The sequence below is a fragment of the Pipistrellus hanaki genome, assembly GCF_964339955.1.
Source record: "Pipistrellus hanaki genome assembly, chromosome: 11".
NCBI lineage: Eukaryota > Metazoa > Chordata > Mammalia > Chiroptera > Vespertilionidae > Pipistrellus > Pipistrellus hanaki.
In genome coordinates this window covers 56,186,493-56,203,304 of record NC_140513.1, presented here as the reverse complement: position 1 = coordinate 56,203,304, position 16,812 = coordinate 56,186,493, and the positions used below count along the sequence as shown (strand labels likewise).

At 43.3% G+C, this 16,812-nt stretch overlaps 1 protein-coding gene across 1 annotated transcript in view; it reads right to left on the bottom strand.

Moving 5' to 3' along the window:
* FOCAD (focadhesin) overlaps positions 1–16,812 on the bottom strand; it is a 274,520-nt gene that overhangs the window by 56,483 nt on the left and 201,225 nt on the right. Inside the window, exons 24-28 of the mRNA XM_084898094.1 lie at positions 15,230–15,274; positions 11,348–11,456; positions 8,301–8,417; positions 5,607–5,845; positions 1,436–1,525 (exon numbers count right to left, since the gene is read on the bottom strand). Of these exons, the coding sequence (XP_084754220.1) occupies positions 1,436–1,525; positions 5,607–5,845; positions 8,301–8,417; positions 11,348–11,456; positions 15,230–15,274 (600 nt within the window). The remainder of the gene's footprint in view (positions 1–1,435; positions 1,526–5,606; positions 5,846–8,300; positions 8,418–11,347; positions 11,457–15,229; positions 15,275–16,812) is intronic.

Sequence of the window (16,812 nt, the reverse complement as noted above, 5' to 3'; positions counted from 1 at the left end):
TCTTAATCATAAAATTTCCCCCAAGCTATGACAAACACCTTTAGGGGGAAGGCAGAGAGAAGAAAGGAGAGAGAGGGGGGAGCTGGGGAAGGGGGAGAGAGAGAGGAGAGAGGAGAAGGGGGAGAGGAGAAAGAAGAAAGAAGAAAGAAGAGAGAAGAGAGAAGAGAGAAGAGAGACGAGAGACGAGAGACAAGAGAGAGAGAGAGAGAGAGAAAGAGAGAGAGAGAGAGAGAGAGAGAGAGAGAGAGAGAGAGAGAGAGAGAGAGATATCGAGATCCCAGCTTACTCCTTGGTTGTAAAAGACACCATCACTAATACACAGCTTAGGCTCAAAACTCTCAACCTTCCATGGCTCTATACTTTCCATTAAACAGTTCTTACCCAACCTTAGCCTGCGTCTGAAAGAAGGCCCGCCACGACCACCTGCTACGTGAACACTTGGTTTTGTTTACTCATGATGAGTACTTGATACATGAAGCTACTTCTACCATTTACTCTTTTGTCACTTTGAACAAACAGGCTAGATGGTACAAATGTATTTTTAGATTGTAAGTTCCTAAAGGCCAGAAATGCAAACCCTGATTTAAATGCCCATTCAGCAAAGAGTAAATGAATTCATACATTGGGGGTTAGTGCCTATAATCTGTTGAGTTTCTAAGTAATAACAAACCCCCGAGGATCCAAACCTGAGGTTCTAAGACATGCATAAGTACAAAAAGGTACAATGTAGTCCTCAACATGTCATACTCCAGTGAACCTAAGGAAACCACATCCCCCTCCCCCCCCAGGTCACAGAGGCTAATGGAAACACTAAGTGTCTCACTAAATGAGTATGTTTAACGCTGGTTTTCGAGGCATTCTTTTCTGATTACACCTTTTCATTTTGTTCTCTTTCATAATGGCAATGAGAAAATGAATTTACATTTTAAAATATTCAGTTAAATGGACAGAAATCATGAGGTCTGTGGGGCAAAAACGGACCCATAAACATTGAGGAGCTGGGAAACCCTGGGGTAACCTGTATTTGTTTCTATTTTTATTCCTCAGCCATTGGATTCCACAGGAAAAGCCAAATCATGGGTCTAAGACTCTTTTAGTCCAAATTAAAAAAAATTTCTTTAAAAAGATTGACTTATGCACACAAGCCTCCAGACATAGGCATGACGGGAGATGTACGAGCCAGAGCGAAGGTATTAGTGACTTAACGACAGCCACAGAAGGACATGTGCTGCTCGCACTGAGGCCAACGGTTTGCCGAAGCACTGCTTTCAGAACAAGAACGCTCTAGTTACAGATCTTTGGTAATTGCTAAGAATCTTTTGCAAAGGAATTACAGATTGGGCCCTACATATATTTCACCTTAGGATATAAAATTTATGGCAGAGAAAAAACTAGTCTCTAAGCACCTGCTAGAGAGGACATGGGATCCACATACTTGTGCTCAAGATGAGGGTCAAAGCAGCAGTTCTCCAGGGCATCCAAGGACTTCATCAGCAGGAGGTTCATCTGGTGGCCAGAAATGTCACTAGGGAAAGGCCCCGGGGAAAACGAGTCATTTAAAGTCACTCAACTGTCCCAAATACTCACTACACAATATTTTGCTCTCAATATTTCACTGATAATGCATTTACTTTAAAAAAACACAAAAGTAACAATCAATACTATTGATGATTCATATGTATTTATTTTGTAGATAGAGAAACTGAGTTAGAGAATTTATTCAATAATTGGGTTTCTGAACATTGTAATTATTTGCAAACCAATAAACACTTCCACTTTTGCATTTTCTCAGCTCATTAAAACTCTTTTATAATTGAAGTAGTCACCATAGAATATTATGTTAGTTTCAGATGAATACCATAGTGATTCTACATTTATAAACCTTAATATGTGATCACTACAGTAAGTCTATAATCATCTTCCACTATGCACACTTATTACCATACAAGTGACTGTATTCTCTGTCCTGTGCACATCCCTATAACATTTATCTGTAGCTGGAATTTGGTAGCTCTTACTTCCCTTCACCATTTTCATCCATCCCCCCACTCCCTCTAGTAATCATCAGTTTATTCTCTGCTTCCGGGAGTCCTTTTCTGCTTTGTTTGTTCATTTTCTTTAGATTCCACAGAGAAGTGAAATCATATGGCATTTGTCTTTCTTTATTTCACTTAGAGTATAATAGTCCCTAGGTCTGTGGTTGGCAAACTGCGGCTCTTGAGCCACATGCGGCTCTTTGGCCCCTTGACTGTGGCTCTTCCACAAAATTCCACGGCCTGGGCGAGTCTATTTTGAAGAAGTGGCATTAGAAGAAGTTTAAGTTAAAAAAATTTGGCTCTCAAGAGAAATTTCAATCGTTGTACTGTTGTACTGTTGATATTTGGCTCTGCTGACTAATGAGTTTGCCGACCACTGCCCTAGGCCATCATGTTGTCGCAAATTTTGTCTATTAAAATCTTACATCACTAAAAAAAATAAATAAATAAAAACCAAAATCAGAAGAATTCCAAACAAGGTATTTCTAAGAGCTAAAGGGGTTGTCGTCAGAATATTTAATAAACCCATGAAGCTCCTATTTTTCAATAATGGTCATGCAAAGACTCACTTTTGGTTTCATGTCTCAATTGTGGAGGTTATAAGTTCTATTCCTTTAGTTACACCTTTTAAAAAGGCGGTGGTGGTGGGGTGTGGACACCAGCTCTCCATGTTCCTGTCTGTGGTAACTGATGCGATTTTGTCACTGCCTTGGTGAGCACTATGGCTTGCACAGTAAAATAAACAGAAAAGGTAGTGTTTCCAGGCAGAGCGTGGGCTTTCTCACCGACACCTGATTATCAGGGTCCCACATGTCAGGTCTGGTCCCACTGCCTCTGCCTGCCGGGGGGACGCAGCTGGGAGCCCGGTGCAGAGCCCTGCCCGTGTCCTCACCCCAGGACTGCAGGCAGTGGTTTTGCTCGAGGTGAAGGATTAGATTTTGCAATGAACACACACACACACACTTAATAGCTTTAACTAAGTACCGTATTTTCCGGCGTATAAGACGACCCCTAATTTTACAGTTAAAACACAGGTTTAGGCCTATATTCGCTGTATAAGACTACCCCCCACTTCCGAGGCAACACCAGTTCTTTTTTTAATAGACGGCCTCTCTGACTCTGGCCAATCTGAGCAGGCTTTTTACTAGAACACAGTGCCGTCTTATACGCCGGAAAATACGGTAAGTCCTATTATAGTTGTTCTCTGGAGTAAAATATACTTAAATATGCTAAACAAATGCTGAGTGCTATATCCTCTGGGAGTCAGGATGGAAGCAAGCTTTGAAATAATACGCTTTCCTGAATAAATTCTAGGCCAGAATGTAAATTCAGGTGACTTGTCCATACGCTTGACCAAAAAAAAAAATGTATCGACTGCCACCATTCTCTTTTCCAAGGTGACTTTTCATTCTTGGGACCAGCACCTTGTCCTGAGGGACTGCTTTGGGTCACTTCTTTAATGCCATCAACTAGTCAGTCAAATGCCCTCAAAACATTTGCCTTCATTACTGAAAAATGGAAACTTTCCTCCGAAAATGTCAGTATCCGATGACATTGTCACTATCTAGCAAAATATGTTTTAGTACCAGAGGCGTATATTCCCGATTCCTCTGCTCCAAGAAACCAGGAAGGAGGGAGCCATGAGCAGTTACACGGGCTGCAGTACTGAGACACCAGCCAAAAGGAGGGTGCTATCACACAGGATCATTAAAGCCACATTAAAGTGTGCAGCTTCTGGGAGGGCACTGGCCATGGCAAGAGCCTCCTGAGGCCCTGCCCCGGGGGTTCCTGCAGATGCAAAGTCCAGTGCGAGCTGACAGGGTGGGAGGCAGCCTGGGCCCCAGAGCGATGCTTTAGCTGAATCGCCATGGGTTTCTCCGGGTAGTGTGATTTAACGATCCACAGACACAAGCCTGTCAAGCCCGAGCACCAGCAGCAGCTCATCTGAAATCTAATGGGAAAGGGAGCCGGGCCAGGAGAGGATGACACGGAGCCGCCTGGAATGAAGCTGCCACGGCTCAGTGTTAGTTGCAAAGCATGCTGCTTGAGAAGATCCTGAAGAAAGAGCAGGAACACCGATGGAGAAGAGCTGCCATTCGTTGCAGAGTAGCAAAGGAGGGAAAAGCCACTTTCAAGTTTTAACTCTTTAAACATACATGGTGCCCTGTCACACACACACACACACACACACACACACACACACAATATGTTAACAGTCAACCACATGCAGAAGGCAGCGATTTGTTCATGTCCAGAGCCAGGCCTACATAGACTAACACGGGTGAGGAGAGCAAAACGAGTACTCTGGAAACGCTTCATGTATGATCACAAAGACCAAGCCAACTTCTCCCAATCGTCTGACAGACCTTTCCAAGAGCTGAAAATGATGATCTGAAATATGGCATTTCCCCAGATCAACGGCAATTTTCATAAAGGTTTCCTATATTGGTATGTGCACCAAGCTGTGAATTACAAACGGAACCTTAACCACTGGTTTTAAACTGAAATCTAAGTATCACATCACGTCATCTAGTCTCTCTACATCAAGACCATTTCTTGCCTTTGGACAGACAGGAAAGTTTAACAACAGCTAACAGCACACCGGGTGCCTCTCCCTCTCTCCCAGTGCTGGCAAATGGGCTACATTTCAAGTCAGGGACATCGAAATATTCATGCTGTAACACACTACAATAATCATATATATTGTATATATATATATATATATATATATATATATATATATATATATATATACCCACGGCGATTCAGCTAAAGCGTCGCTCTGGTGCCCAGGCTGCCTTCCGCCCTGTCTGCTCGCACTTTTATATATATAAAATTCTAAGATTTGTTATAAAATATAAAATGAACAACAAAACTAGATTCACAAACAGGAAGATTTCCCCATTTAGCGGAATTTTCCACCTGGCTCTTTGATAGTTCATTAGCTCCATTCATGGGTAAAGCCAGCAGGCCAAAAACCGAGCAATCAAAGGGAATAAACAACACAGTATAATATGCGCAGATTAAGACTCCTTAAGGATTATAAAACTGTAGCCAGGGCCCAGGATAAAAGCAACACTTAACACTGGGTACATGCAGTTCTCGGGTGATTCAAGGATCCCCGCACCCTCAGGCACAAGGGACACCCCGATCCTTTCCTTCCATGTTACAGGGATATCAATCATTGCTCAGCTATAAACCGGGGAAAAAGGCAGCTTTTCTTTATAGCACCATAGATTAGACATTTCCTCACCTCTATCACACAGGTGTATTCAGGGCTTTTGTCTAAGCATGAAATGACATTCCAGTAACCAATTACTTTAATAAGAGCAGCTCTTAAAAACACGTTAATATCTATGTGATGGACTTTAGAAAGACAAATTCACTCATAAAGCAGAACACGTGGCTGACGTGCCATCTCAGAAAGTTCAGCAAGCACGCACTGCTCAGATCCAGCACCCTTGTGCGTGTGCGTGTGTGTGTGTGTGCGTGCGTGTGTGTGTGTGTGTGTGTCTGTGTGTGTGTGGCATCCTCCACCGGCACCACAAAGAGAAATGTTCCCCACCGTACCTGAGCTTCTCCTCGCACAAGCGCGAGAGAAACATCCCCAGAGCGAGGCCCATGTGGACTTGAACGGCTTGAGACTCATCAGCGCTCGGTTTCCCAGGTAACCTGGCAGTCAGCATGGCCAGGATTTCCTCCACCTTCTCCTTGCAGGAGATAATGAAAACTGGCACGAGCAGAGACAAAGCCAGGGCGGCCGCCGAGCGGGCGATGGCACTCGCTGAGCTCTCCCCGGAGTAGGATTTCTAGGACGCGCGGGAGAGAGAAAACAGGGGGTTGGCCTTTTGTTTGACACACGGAGGAAACATACCTGTCACACAGGCACTCTGCAACAACACGGGCTTCCCTCCGACCCGCTCCTGCCAAGCGAACAAGCAATTCAAAAAACCGTCGCCGTGTTTGTGTACAAGGTCACGTTTTCACTCCTCCCGACACAGCTGGCTGCTAAACGGTCCGCTAACTGATCGCATCCTTTTAAATGTGAGGAACCAAATTCTAAGTGTCTCCTTTGAAAGGGTGTGAGTTCCCTCACTAGAAAGCCTGGGACAGTTTCAGGTTGGAAGCCCACATGTGTATATAACGGAATACCCAAAGGGATGCTAGCTATCCAGGCTCGGAGAACCCTCCCAGCCGTGTTATAAAATGTCCAGAAAGCCAGTGTTTTCCGGGAGAGCCGAAGAGGGGTGGGGGTGGGGCCGGTTCAAGTTCAGCTTGGGGGGGACAAGCGCAGGGATCTGTTGGCAGATCTCCCAAAATCTTCGGTGGGAACGCTTCCCAGTAGCTGGATTATTTCCTACAGGGGGCTAATTCCTTTTAATTAAAAAGGAAGTTGAAATCCTAAAAGCCTCTGGTTACAAAGCAATAACCAGCTATTGAAAATGAAATGGAGAGCTCTATATGCGCCTCCCTATATGCAATTACTGGGAAAGACGCGAGGAGCAGCCCCCATGTCCTGACAGGGCAGCTGCATTCGAACAGCTTCTCCTGGAGCCTCAGCCGGAGGCGCCACCAGACGTCACGCACGCTTGTCAACGTGTCTTGAGTGGGAAGTCTGCTGGCTGCTCCTCCCCATTATCCACTTCAAATGTTCACACATGTCCTAAAGGCCGTGCTGTCTCTTGTCGTCCAAGCACATGAAAAAGGGTTTTGATTCTTTCCTCACTTGCTCTCTAAGCTTTAGTACTTTAAGGATAAGAATCAGGCATGTGCTAAGACGTTCTTCTCGTTAACACAGCACTGCTGTAACGATACTTCTACTCAAAATGAGCTAGCCCCTAGGTCCCTGAAAATAAAATAAAAAAGTGACTTCTGAAACAGGGCTTTGAAAAAGTACAACAGTGCAAAAATCATGAAGGTCAGAGGCAACCCTGACCTAGCTAGTAAGGAGACTATTGTTATTGGTTTGTGGGAACTACGCAGCAGTATTAGAAATCTATAGGCTGCGTGTCCTGCCCAACATTGAACCAGGGAGCTAGTGCGGAGACCTCAGCATAAGCTAAGAAAACACTCATCCACCATTAAGAAACCAGAACACGCCCGGCAGAAAACAAATCATCGCAAAGAACGTACTGTGGTGAGCAAAGTCTACCTTCCAATTTAATTCTGCATATCCTTGCTTTGTCCTCAAGTATAGTTCAAACTTTACTTCCAGACCGGAGCCCCAGATGCATACATACCAGGTCCGCCCCGGAGCAGGGCAGGGCAGGGCAGAGGCACAGAGAGGAGACCTCGGGCAGTGGAGTTGGAGACTACATTTGCGATCTTAGCAGCTGATGGGGACCTGCACTATATTTTTATTCAAATCAGCGCTAATCCTCTGCTGCTCAGCTGATTGCCCCATGATCACTGTAATTCCCTAAGCACTGGAGAGTGATAAGGCAGGACCAAAACAATTCCACACAGATGCGGAAATAAAGCGCTCACTACTGCCAATAAAGGGGAAAAGGAAGCCAAACAAAAAAAAAAATGTGTTTTCACTTTGCTTCAGATCTCAGGATGTAAGCGTGAAGAAAGAGAAGGTGCCTAGGAACAACAATATGACTTTGTATTTAGAAAGTATTTCAAAATATTTTCCCATAAATGATATAATTTCATCCTCACTTTTTTTTTTTTTTTTTGTAAAGTTGGCAGAGCATTAGTTTTTACTTCATTTTACAGATAAGAAAAAGGAAGATGATGGGTTAAGTGTCAGGTCAACGGTAACAGAATCAATAAGGGATGAAGCGAGGGCTCCAATCACTACTGATAACATTGCTCAATCACCTCATTTTATAGACAGCGAAACAAGGGTCCTGAGAGATAAAGTGAACTGCCCAAACTTACTTACCCTGAAATGGAAACAAAAAAAACTATGACAAGAAACTCAGGGGCTCCGTCTGCAGCCAGTGTTTATTTTACTAAAACTGGAGCTCTTGACTCTGACTACACCTTAGAATAGCCCAGAATTCAAAGTGCTGAAACCCAGGGCCTATCCCTGAGCAGGTAGGTCAGAGGTAAGGCCTACACATCAGTGTTTGTTTAAATTATATATGTATATAATATACACACACACACACACACACACACATTTTTACGATTCCCATTGTGATTCTAATGTACATCTAAGAATCATCACATGACATCATGGGTTTCATGTGAATGACTGAGATGAGAAGAGACATCCCTTGAGTTTGTGAATCACTTTTCATCTCTCGGACTTACATAGTAAAATGAGCAGAAAAGCTGTCCCCGGGGCTGGTAGTGGCTATCCACAATGACCAGGAGAGTGTCAACCACCATGGAGACCCAGTCTTTCATGGAGATGAAATTCGGCTGAACCTGCAGATGGAGAAACACATGAAATGATATGAAATGATAACAGAAAACCCGAACATTATTTCTAGGTTCAGGGAATAGCCCCCTTTTGTGTTAAAGAAAGGCATGCTATTGTCAAAAAGTCAACTTCGCCTGCCAGGACTGCAGGAGGTGAGCGGGTATTTGACAAGCACACATGCTCACCTGCGCCCCTCAGGACTTAACACAAGTGAGAGGATTGGGGCTGCGAAACAGCATATCCCAGAGCTCCTCAGAGCTCTCCCAGGATCAGTGAGGATAGTGTGGAGGTTCAAGGGAGAGATGTGCAGAGGAAGCAACTCAAAATTTCTCAGTTCTATGACTTGTCATTTCACAAAGGAGGCAATAAAGCAGCTTACATGATTCTGATCGCCATCACTAGCATTTATCTGCTATCACCATATATTTATCATTCAAGAAACATCACAACATTTTCCTAGCTAATCAGTCATAAAAACATAATTGATTTTCAGTTTGGAAAAGGAAAGAGAATTGTAAAAAAACAAAATAATAAAACCCAACTCATTAGAAAGTGAACTTGGCTTTAAAAATCATTCATGACCCTGGAAGTCAAAAGAATTCATTAACTCACATGGTATATTCAGGTCATCTTACCTAATCATAGACAAACATGTAAATTGACAGTACCTCCGTTATGCCCATAGCCAATCAGGAGTGAGTATGCAAATTAACCCACCAAAGATGGAGGGTTTATTTGCATATGCAGGCACGAAGCTGCTGGGCAGGACACCTGCTATGAGGGCAGAGAGAGCTACAGGCGTGTGCTCCGGCTGGGAACCAGGACTTGGTGGCTCCCAGGCAGCCCGGGAGTAGGGACTTGCAGGCTCCTGGGTGGCCGGGAGTGAAGCTAGGGGAAGGAAGGCCTATTCTTGCATGAATAGCATGCAATGGACTTCTAGTGTAAACTATAAAGGTCAATGCAGTGTTAAGTATCTCTTGGAATTAATTCCTTGAATCAAATAAGACTGCCTTCTTAAGCTCTTTAGCTATTGGTCATATGCAGACTTAGATTAAGTTTGAAAACTTCAAATTTAATCAAATAAGGAGGTCTTGAGTGTGTACTGAGTAACAGCCAAAGTCAAGGTCATCAAGAACAAAAGCAAAGCCCAACCTCTGGGTTGTGTGGCCTCTCAGTGTTCTGTGTATTGTGTTACAGTGCAGAACAAAAGGGGGGTAGGGAGGATAAAGAAGAATAAGAGGTTCTGGCATTCAAACTCTGAGCTACACCCCCCACTTATTACTGAGGTAAATTACTAGTACAACTGCATGGCTCTTTTTAAAGGGTATGAAACAATTCCTCTCTTTAAAAATTCAACTTTCTCATCATTAAAATAAGATTCTGGGTTTAAAGTTAAATTTTCATATAGTAAGTAATTACTCTTACATTTTGTCCTTCATACAATAACTCCGATACGTTTCTCTTTTTCACATGTAATACACATGGTAGCTTTTGCCACATGGCATCTACTGTCTTATTCACTGGTAATAGCACCCTTTGGGAAATCCCCTCCTCCAGGATTTGAAGCTTGATTAAATGCTCAATCTACCTACCTGTCCTACCCTACCCAAGTGTAGGCTGGGGACCCATGGGACTCTGAATCTTCAGTGAGTGATGCAAAGGCAGCAAATGACTGGATTATCTATCCCAGCGGGGGGTCTGCTGAGATGGCTCATCAGTACCTGTGACTGGACTCCCCAGGTTGCCTTGGTTACTGTTCTTCCCAAAACCTAATTTTTAAGCTCTGCCTTCAATCCCATTGGCTTCTAGATTCCTTATCTAGTTCCTCCTTTAAACGAGAGCCATTTTCTTTGCTTGCAACCAAAAAACCTCATCATGACACAAAACAAAACAAAACAACAGAACAGGCTGGCTTAGCAGTTAATAACAGACTGTCTGGGTTCAAATCCTGGTAGTGCCAACTGCTGTGTCACCTCAGGAAAGTTGTGTAGCCTCTCTGAGCACTTACTAAAAAACAATATAGATGGCCCATAAGACATTCTGTGGGGACAGACACAGGCTGAATAACACAGAATACACTCTGTTTTTGCAGCAAGAAGTGATGCAGTATATGCTCATGCGAATGAGGACTAGTACTGAGAAGTTAGTATTAACCAGGCATTGTGCTTTTTGTCTATTAATTCATTTAATCCTTCAATAATCCTACCTGATTAGTATCGTTATCCCCATCTTATAGATGGAGAAATAGGCCCCCAAAAGGGACGTCAGCAATGGCACACCACAGAGCCAGCAAGTACAAGTGTAAGGGTTTAAATGACGGACTCTCCTACTTCAAAGGCCGTTTTTAACCCCCGGCTATGTTGTCTCCAGATACTAATGGCTCCTAGATAATAGGGCTTGTAGGAAGAATGTACCCATGCCTTTTTATTTTGACAGATATAAATTATCTGAAAAAGTACGTCGGGAATGAACACTGACCTGCTCGCCACATGTTTAATTAAGAAATAAATGCCTTGCAAAAATGAATAGGCACTTTGCCATTGACATCTACAATTAAGATGCAAAGTATGATTTTTTTTTTCCTAGTCAGTAAACACTGCTTATTTATCATTTTTTGACAGCATTGTTCCTTTTCAGTAAGCCTGGTTAACCTCCTAAGGCTGGCTACCACTGATGTCATCACAAAAAGACAGGCCCCGTTGCATAAAATTGGTCCCTTCAAATTGAAATGACCGCTTACCTGGGAGGGAGGAAACTGTCACGAAAAGTGTCGTAGAGGCCCTAGAGCTCCCGGGGTTAAGGCCCGTCAGCTGGAAAGATTTGGCGCCTCAGACAGACAGACTCTAACCTCGTGAATTCAGAGCCGGTTTCCGGAGACGGCTCACTTTCCAGCTGTGACACAGCGCAGCCCCCTGGCTCAGATCACCCGACTCACCTCCGGGACGCCCGTGTCGTCTGCGCAGAGGCTGGCTTCGTGCTTGGATACGACGACAGCAAGGCTGCTTAAGGCTAACAGCGCGTTGCCTTTCACCACGGGGCTCTCCCTGTGTGAGGAGAAGAGCATTCCCAGAGAGGGTTTGGGGGGTTAGCCAGGAGGGGAGGAGAAGGTGCTGTTACAGGGAGGGCAGAGGCGGGCAGAAAGCACCCCGCTCCTTTACGGAGCCTCATGAGTAGGTGGGCTTGCTCCCCAGGCCAGCAGCCTCCTCCCTCCCGACACCAGTGCCGCCCTGCAACTCTTCTGACAGATGTGTGGTCATTGGGCTTTTTTTTTTTTTTTTTGTAACTTAAAAATCCAAGCTCACCCTGGCTGGTTTGGCTCAGTGGATAGAGCGCTGGCCTGTGGACTGAAGGGTCCTGGGTTCAACTCTGGTCAAGGGCATGTACCTTGGTTGCAGGCCCTAGTCGGGGTGCGTGCGGGAGGCATCCAATGGAAGTGCCTCCCTGACATCCATGTTTCTCTCTGTCTCTTCCTTTCCTTTGCTCTCTCTAAAAATCAATGGAAATATATCCTCGAATGAGGATTAATAAAAATTAAAAAAAAAAATACAAGCTCATCATACCTAACTTCTTCCTAAAATGTTTATTTTTGTCACTTGACGTTACATTTTCTAAGTGATCTTCTTTCGTCACCTTTGGCCAATATAAATGCATCAACGTGTCCTGGAAACAGACCAGGGCAGTTGTGTGAAGGAGCCCAGCAGAGCGAGGTGGGTCTGGCGCCTGAGCACCGCTGTGTGGAGCCAGAAAACACACCTTCCCGCAGCTCGGCCAACCAGCAGCTTCCCTCAGTCGTTATTATCCCTCTTCTTTTTTTATTATTATTTTTTATTGTTTAAAGTATTACATATAGTAGTACATAGATCACCCTGTAGAATAACTTTGATGGTCACCAGAAATCGGATACTACATCTTTTAAAGCGAGAATAGCATACAAGATAATATAAAAAGTATCTTTTTTCCTTCTTTTTTTAATTGATTTTTTTTTTTTTTTTTTTTTACAGAGAGAGGAAAGAAGAGGGAGAGAGAAACATTGATGTGAGAAACTTGGATCCGCTGCATCCTGCCCACCCCTCACTGGGGATGGAGTCTGAAACCTGGGCATGTGTTTTGACTGGGAATCTAATCAGTGACCTTGTGGTGCATGGGAAGATATTCAGCTAACTGAGCCACACTGGCCAGGGCAAAAATAAAAAAATAAATAGTCTGTTTAACACTGAAATTCTGAAAGAGAATTTAGCCTTCGTTTTAAAACAGTGCCCAACATAATTTTATTTCAAAAGTTTCACTGCTCTTGACGTTCCTGAGCATGTATTATTTCTTATAAAATGAAAAAAAAAACCCACCATATTTAAAGCCACCGCTAACTAGACCTTCTGTTATAGATTAAATGCAAATTGGGACATTAATCTTGGAATAAAAACAAACTAGCCCACAGTTGCACAGTGCATGCGTAGGCCAAGCTCTCCATCTCTCACAGGTACCTATGGATCCCCTTCTCGCCTCGCGCAGTGAGCGATGGAGAGAAGACACTCCATGCCTGTTTAGTGAAGCAAATTCACGGAGGAGCTGGCCAGGTGAAAATCTACAACCGGCTCAGCACAAACTCATCACCTTGTTGATCAAATAACTGTCCCCTACAGTCAAGCGGCAGTCATTTGCATAATGACATGTCAGCATCAGAACAATATTTATCTAGGCAGCACCACTGACATTTTAATTAAATTGTCCTTCGCAACAAACTGGATGCCATTAACCTAATTAAAACGCGCAAGGAAGGATGAGCTGCGATGATGCTTTCTCGGGGACACAGTATTATGTTACATATCAGTAAAGTGACCCAGTCCCTGGGGGATTTTTATCTTCAGGTTCAAATCTATTTAATTAATAACAGTCAAAATAAACGCACATCCATCATCGGGTTGTATCTGTGTTGTGATTCTCCCTCGGCCCTAACCCTTGATGCTTTAGAAATAAATGCTCTCAAATGAGTATGTCGGCCTAATCCGGTGATGTTTTTACCCCCTACTTTTAACTTATGGCTCAGATCAAAATAAGGCTGACGCTGGCCTGTGGCGGCCGTGGTCCGAGGAGCAGAAGGCTTAGCTGGCAGGGGGTGGCGCTGGGGTCCTCCAATGGCTGGAGGAAGTCAGTGGGAAAAGCAAAGGGAGGGAGGCAGAGCGGTTCCCCTGCTCACCATTAATCCCTTTGCCCCTAGACCTTAACTGTCTCCTATTCACTTGCGGTCATGGATTGCTTTAATAAGATAAGGTCTATAAAATGCTTTGAAATCTTTGATGAAAAGGTAACGCCATGAACACATGAATTCTTTTTACTCTGCACCTCTGAGGATGGCAACACGCTCTTCTGAAGTATTAGTCATGAAACAATGCTCTGGAAAGCTGAAGATTACAGTCTTGTCGAAGAATCTCAGAATGAAAAATGTAAATGCCACTGGAGAGGCAAAATTGTAGTTTGTTTTAATAGAAAGATGCTAGTGTCTTCAGCACTTTTTGCTGCAAATGTCAGAGCACCATTTTTTTTTTTTTAATAGGATGTAAAGATATAAGGAGACCAGTATAATAGAACAAACCACCAGTGGCAAGGTCACGGGCAGCCCCCTCCCAATCTGCAGCTGGGGCTCTCCCTCGGGGTCTGCTATTCACCAAAGCACACACAGATGACTCCCTACAGAAGCCTCTCTAACTTTAGGTTTCATCTTGTCCACAGTTTTGTCCACACAGCTCCCCCTGACCCCCCCCAGAACTGAGCGCAAAGGAGGGTCACCACTGCTATTTGCCTTCATCCGGGAGACACGAGGCTGAGGAGTTCATGTGCCAGGATCAGCCTTCCCAGTTAGTTCTGTTTCAGAAATCACTGGTGGAAGGCCAGCTCTAAGGCACATCGTGTGTGTGTGTGTGTGTGTGTGTGTGTGTGTGTGTGTTCATTTTAAGGCAGAATCTATTTAGCTACAGAGGGCTGTGGGACATGATAGGGATAAACTACGCTGCCATGAAATATTTCTGGATAACGGACTTTCAATGCACAGGCAATCCTACAGGTCAAAGGTCTATCTGTGTTGTTTGGTGAATAAGAAGAAAGGATGTCAAGGAATGTCAGCGGCTAAGGGTGATGGTGGAAGGGAGAAGCATAGTAAGTGAGTGTAACTTACTGCCAGAAACAATTAGTCAGCTTGTTAACAAAGGAAACGGAGGAGATTGTTTAAGTAAGTTCATTAGGTTTGGCTTAAGATAAAAAGCCTCAAGATAGTAATACTCGAGTTATTTTTGTTAAAACAAACCAAGGATATGAGTGAAATCTTTTTTTTTTTTTTTTAACTGGATCTTTGGCATTAGTTTCTATTATTTAAAAATTCAGTGTGTAGATACCCTGCACCAAATAACACAAAAGGAATAAAAGGAAGTATGCTTTGATTTATTTGCTGACTCACAGCTGATATTTAATAATCTATTTAATTAATTCACATTAGCAAGGATCCCCTACCCATCTCCTACACCCAAACTAAATTAGAATTTTAAGGACCCAACTTAACCCAGGGCCCTTTCATACCTGTAAAACCTCAGTAGACTTTTGTACAAGTATGTGTCTGTACTGATTCCTTGTATTTTCATGAAGAGACACATAGTAAGTATGAACTTAATATGAGAAAGGATAACAACTGATTTTTTAAAATATAATTGAAAACTTCTTTAGAATTCTTAAAATTATGAGATACCCTAAAAGGAGACATTTATGAACCTCCAGGAAAGAACCCCCATGCGTTTACAGATCTGTGGCAAAGAGAATAAAGGGGTCTTACTTTGCAGCTGACTTGGTGATCTCATCAGTCAACATGTCTCGGACCCTGCAATGATGACACAAAGAAAATCTGTAAGAACCCAATCCTCTTGCTTAATCATCTATTATTAAGAACCTCTAGAAAATGATTCCAGAGCTAAGAATGAGACTTGTGGAATTTAGTGTAAGGGCTTTACTTCAAAGAGAGTTTCATCTTCCTTCTCCTCAGGTCACTAGTGGAAGGCGGCGGCGGCGGTGGTGACTAAGGAGGGACAGGGCTGTGATGGTGTCCTCTCTCAAGCAGGTTGGAGAGTAGTCGTGTCCTTCATATCACTCTCTGCTATGGTCTGATGTCTGTCCCCCTCACCCCAGATTCCTATGCTGAAACTCGAGCTCCTGATGTGGGGTATTTGGTGTGAGGCCTTTGGGGAGTGCAGAGGGCGGAGTCCTCAGACACTCTCTCTCCCTTTCCTCTATATCCTCCTTCTTCTCATCTCTTTCTCCTCTTCCCCATGAAAAGACACAAGGAGAAGGTGGCTGTCTGCAAACTAGGAGGGAGGCCCTCCCAGCACCTTTATTTGGACTTCCGGCCTCCAGAACGGCGCATAGGTGATAAAATCACTCTGAAGCTAAAACAGAATAATTACACTTGTGACTATGAAGGAAGGTATGCTCAATTCAAATAGTCACAGGATTTTTAAAAATGTCAGTAGAAGAGCCTTGAGATAAAGTGAAAAACAACCACTGACTGCCAAATTCACATTCTGAACAGGATACAGACATTTTCATTGAGTCTCAGCAATTCAAAGTTTTTATAAATATTATGACTTTTGCAAATATAAGTTATATTTGCATTCATAAATATTTTCATTTGAAATCTAATAAAATCTTAGCTTTCAGCACTCTCTGAGAATATAATGTTTAAGAGTCAAGTTTTTCAGTTAGTTGTAAACTGCTCCTATGGATTTTTTAACTTGTATTTTATAAGATCATTTGACAATAAATTCCCTAAATTGTCCAATCTCGGCATGCCCAGATGGAGAATAGTACAGTTAATGTATTCTTTTACTGGTCAATGTGGAATATTTACAATTGATGACTTGCTTCTACTTGCTTCCATGTAGGGCCAGACCTTCCACGAGTGGACCAATTCCCTCCTTTTGCCCATCTCTCTGCCGCATCAACTATTTTTTCTTTCCAACTTCTTTTGCTTGCTTTTTAGCATGAGAACATATTGAAATATCTATCATCTTAAAATAAGAACAAGCCCTCCAAACACTGTCCCATTTTTCTGCTTCTCATTCATCAGAACTCATATAAAATAGTGTGTACTTGACTCAAGTTCATCTCCTTCCACTCTCTCTGGGCCCTTCTATAGTCTGGCTTTGTCCCCACCACTAGGGCAGCCACTGGCATGACTTTCAAGAGGCCAAACTGATTGCCAGCTCTCAGTCTCCATCTCTGGCCAACTCACAGCAGCACTTGACCCAACTGGTTGCTCCTTTCGAGAAACACTCTCTGCCCTTGGCTCTTAAGAGCCCATAAGCTCTTGGTTTTCTTTTTATATCACTGGTCATTAATTTTCTGTATGCTTTATTAGTTCCT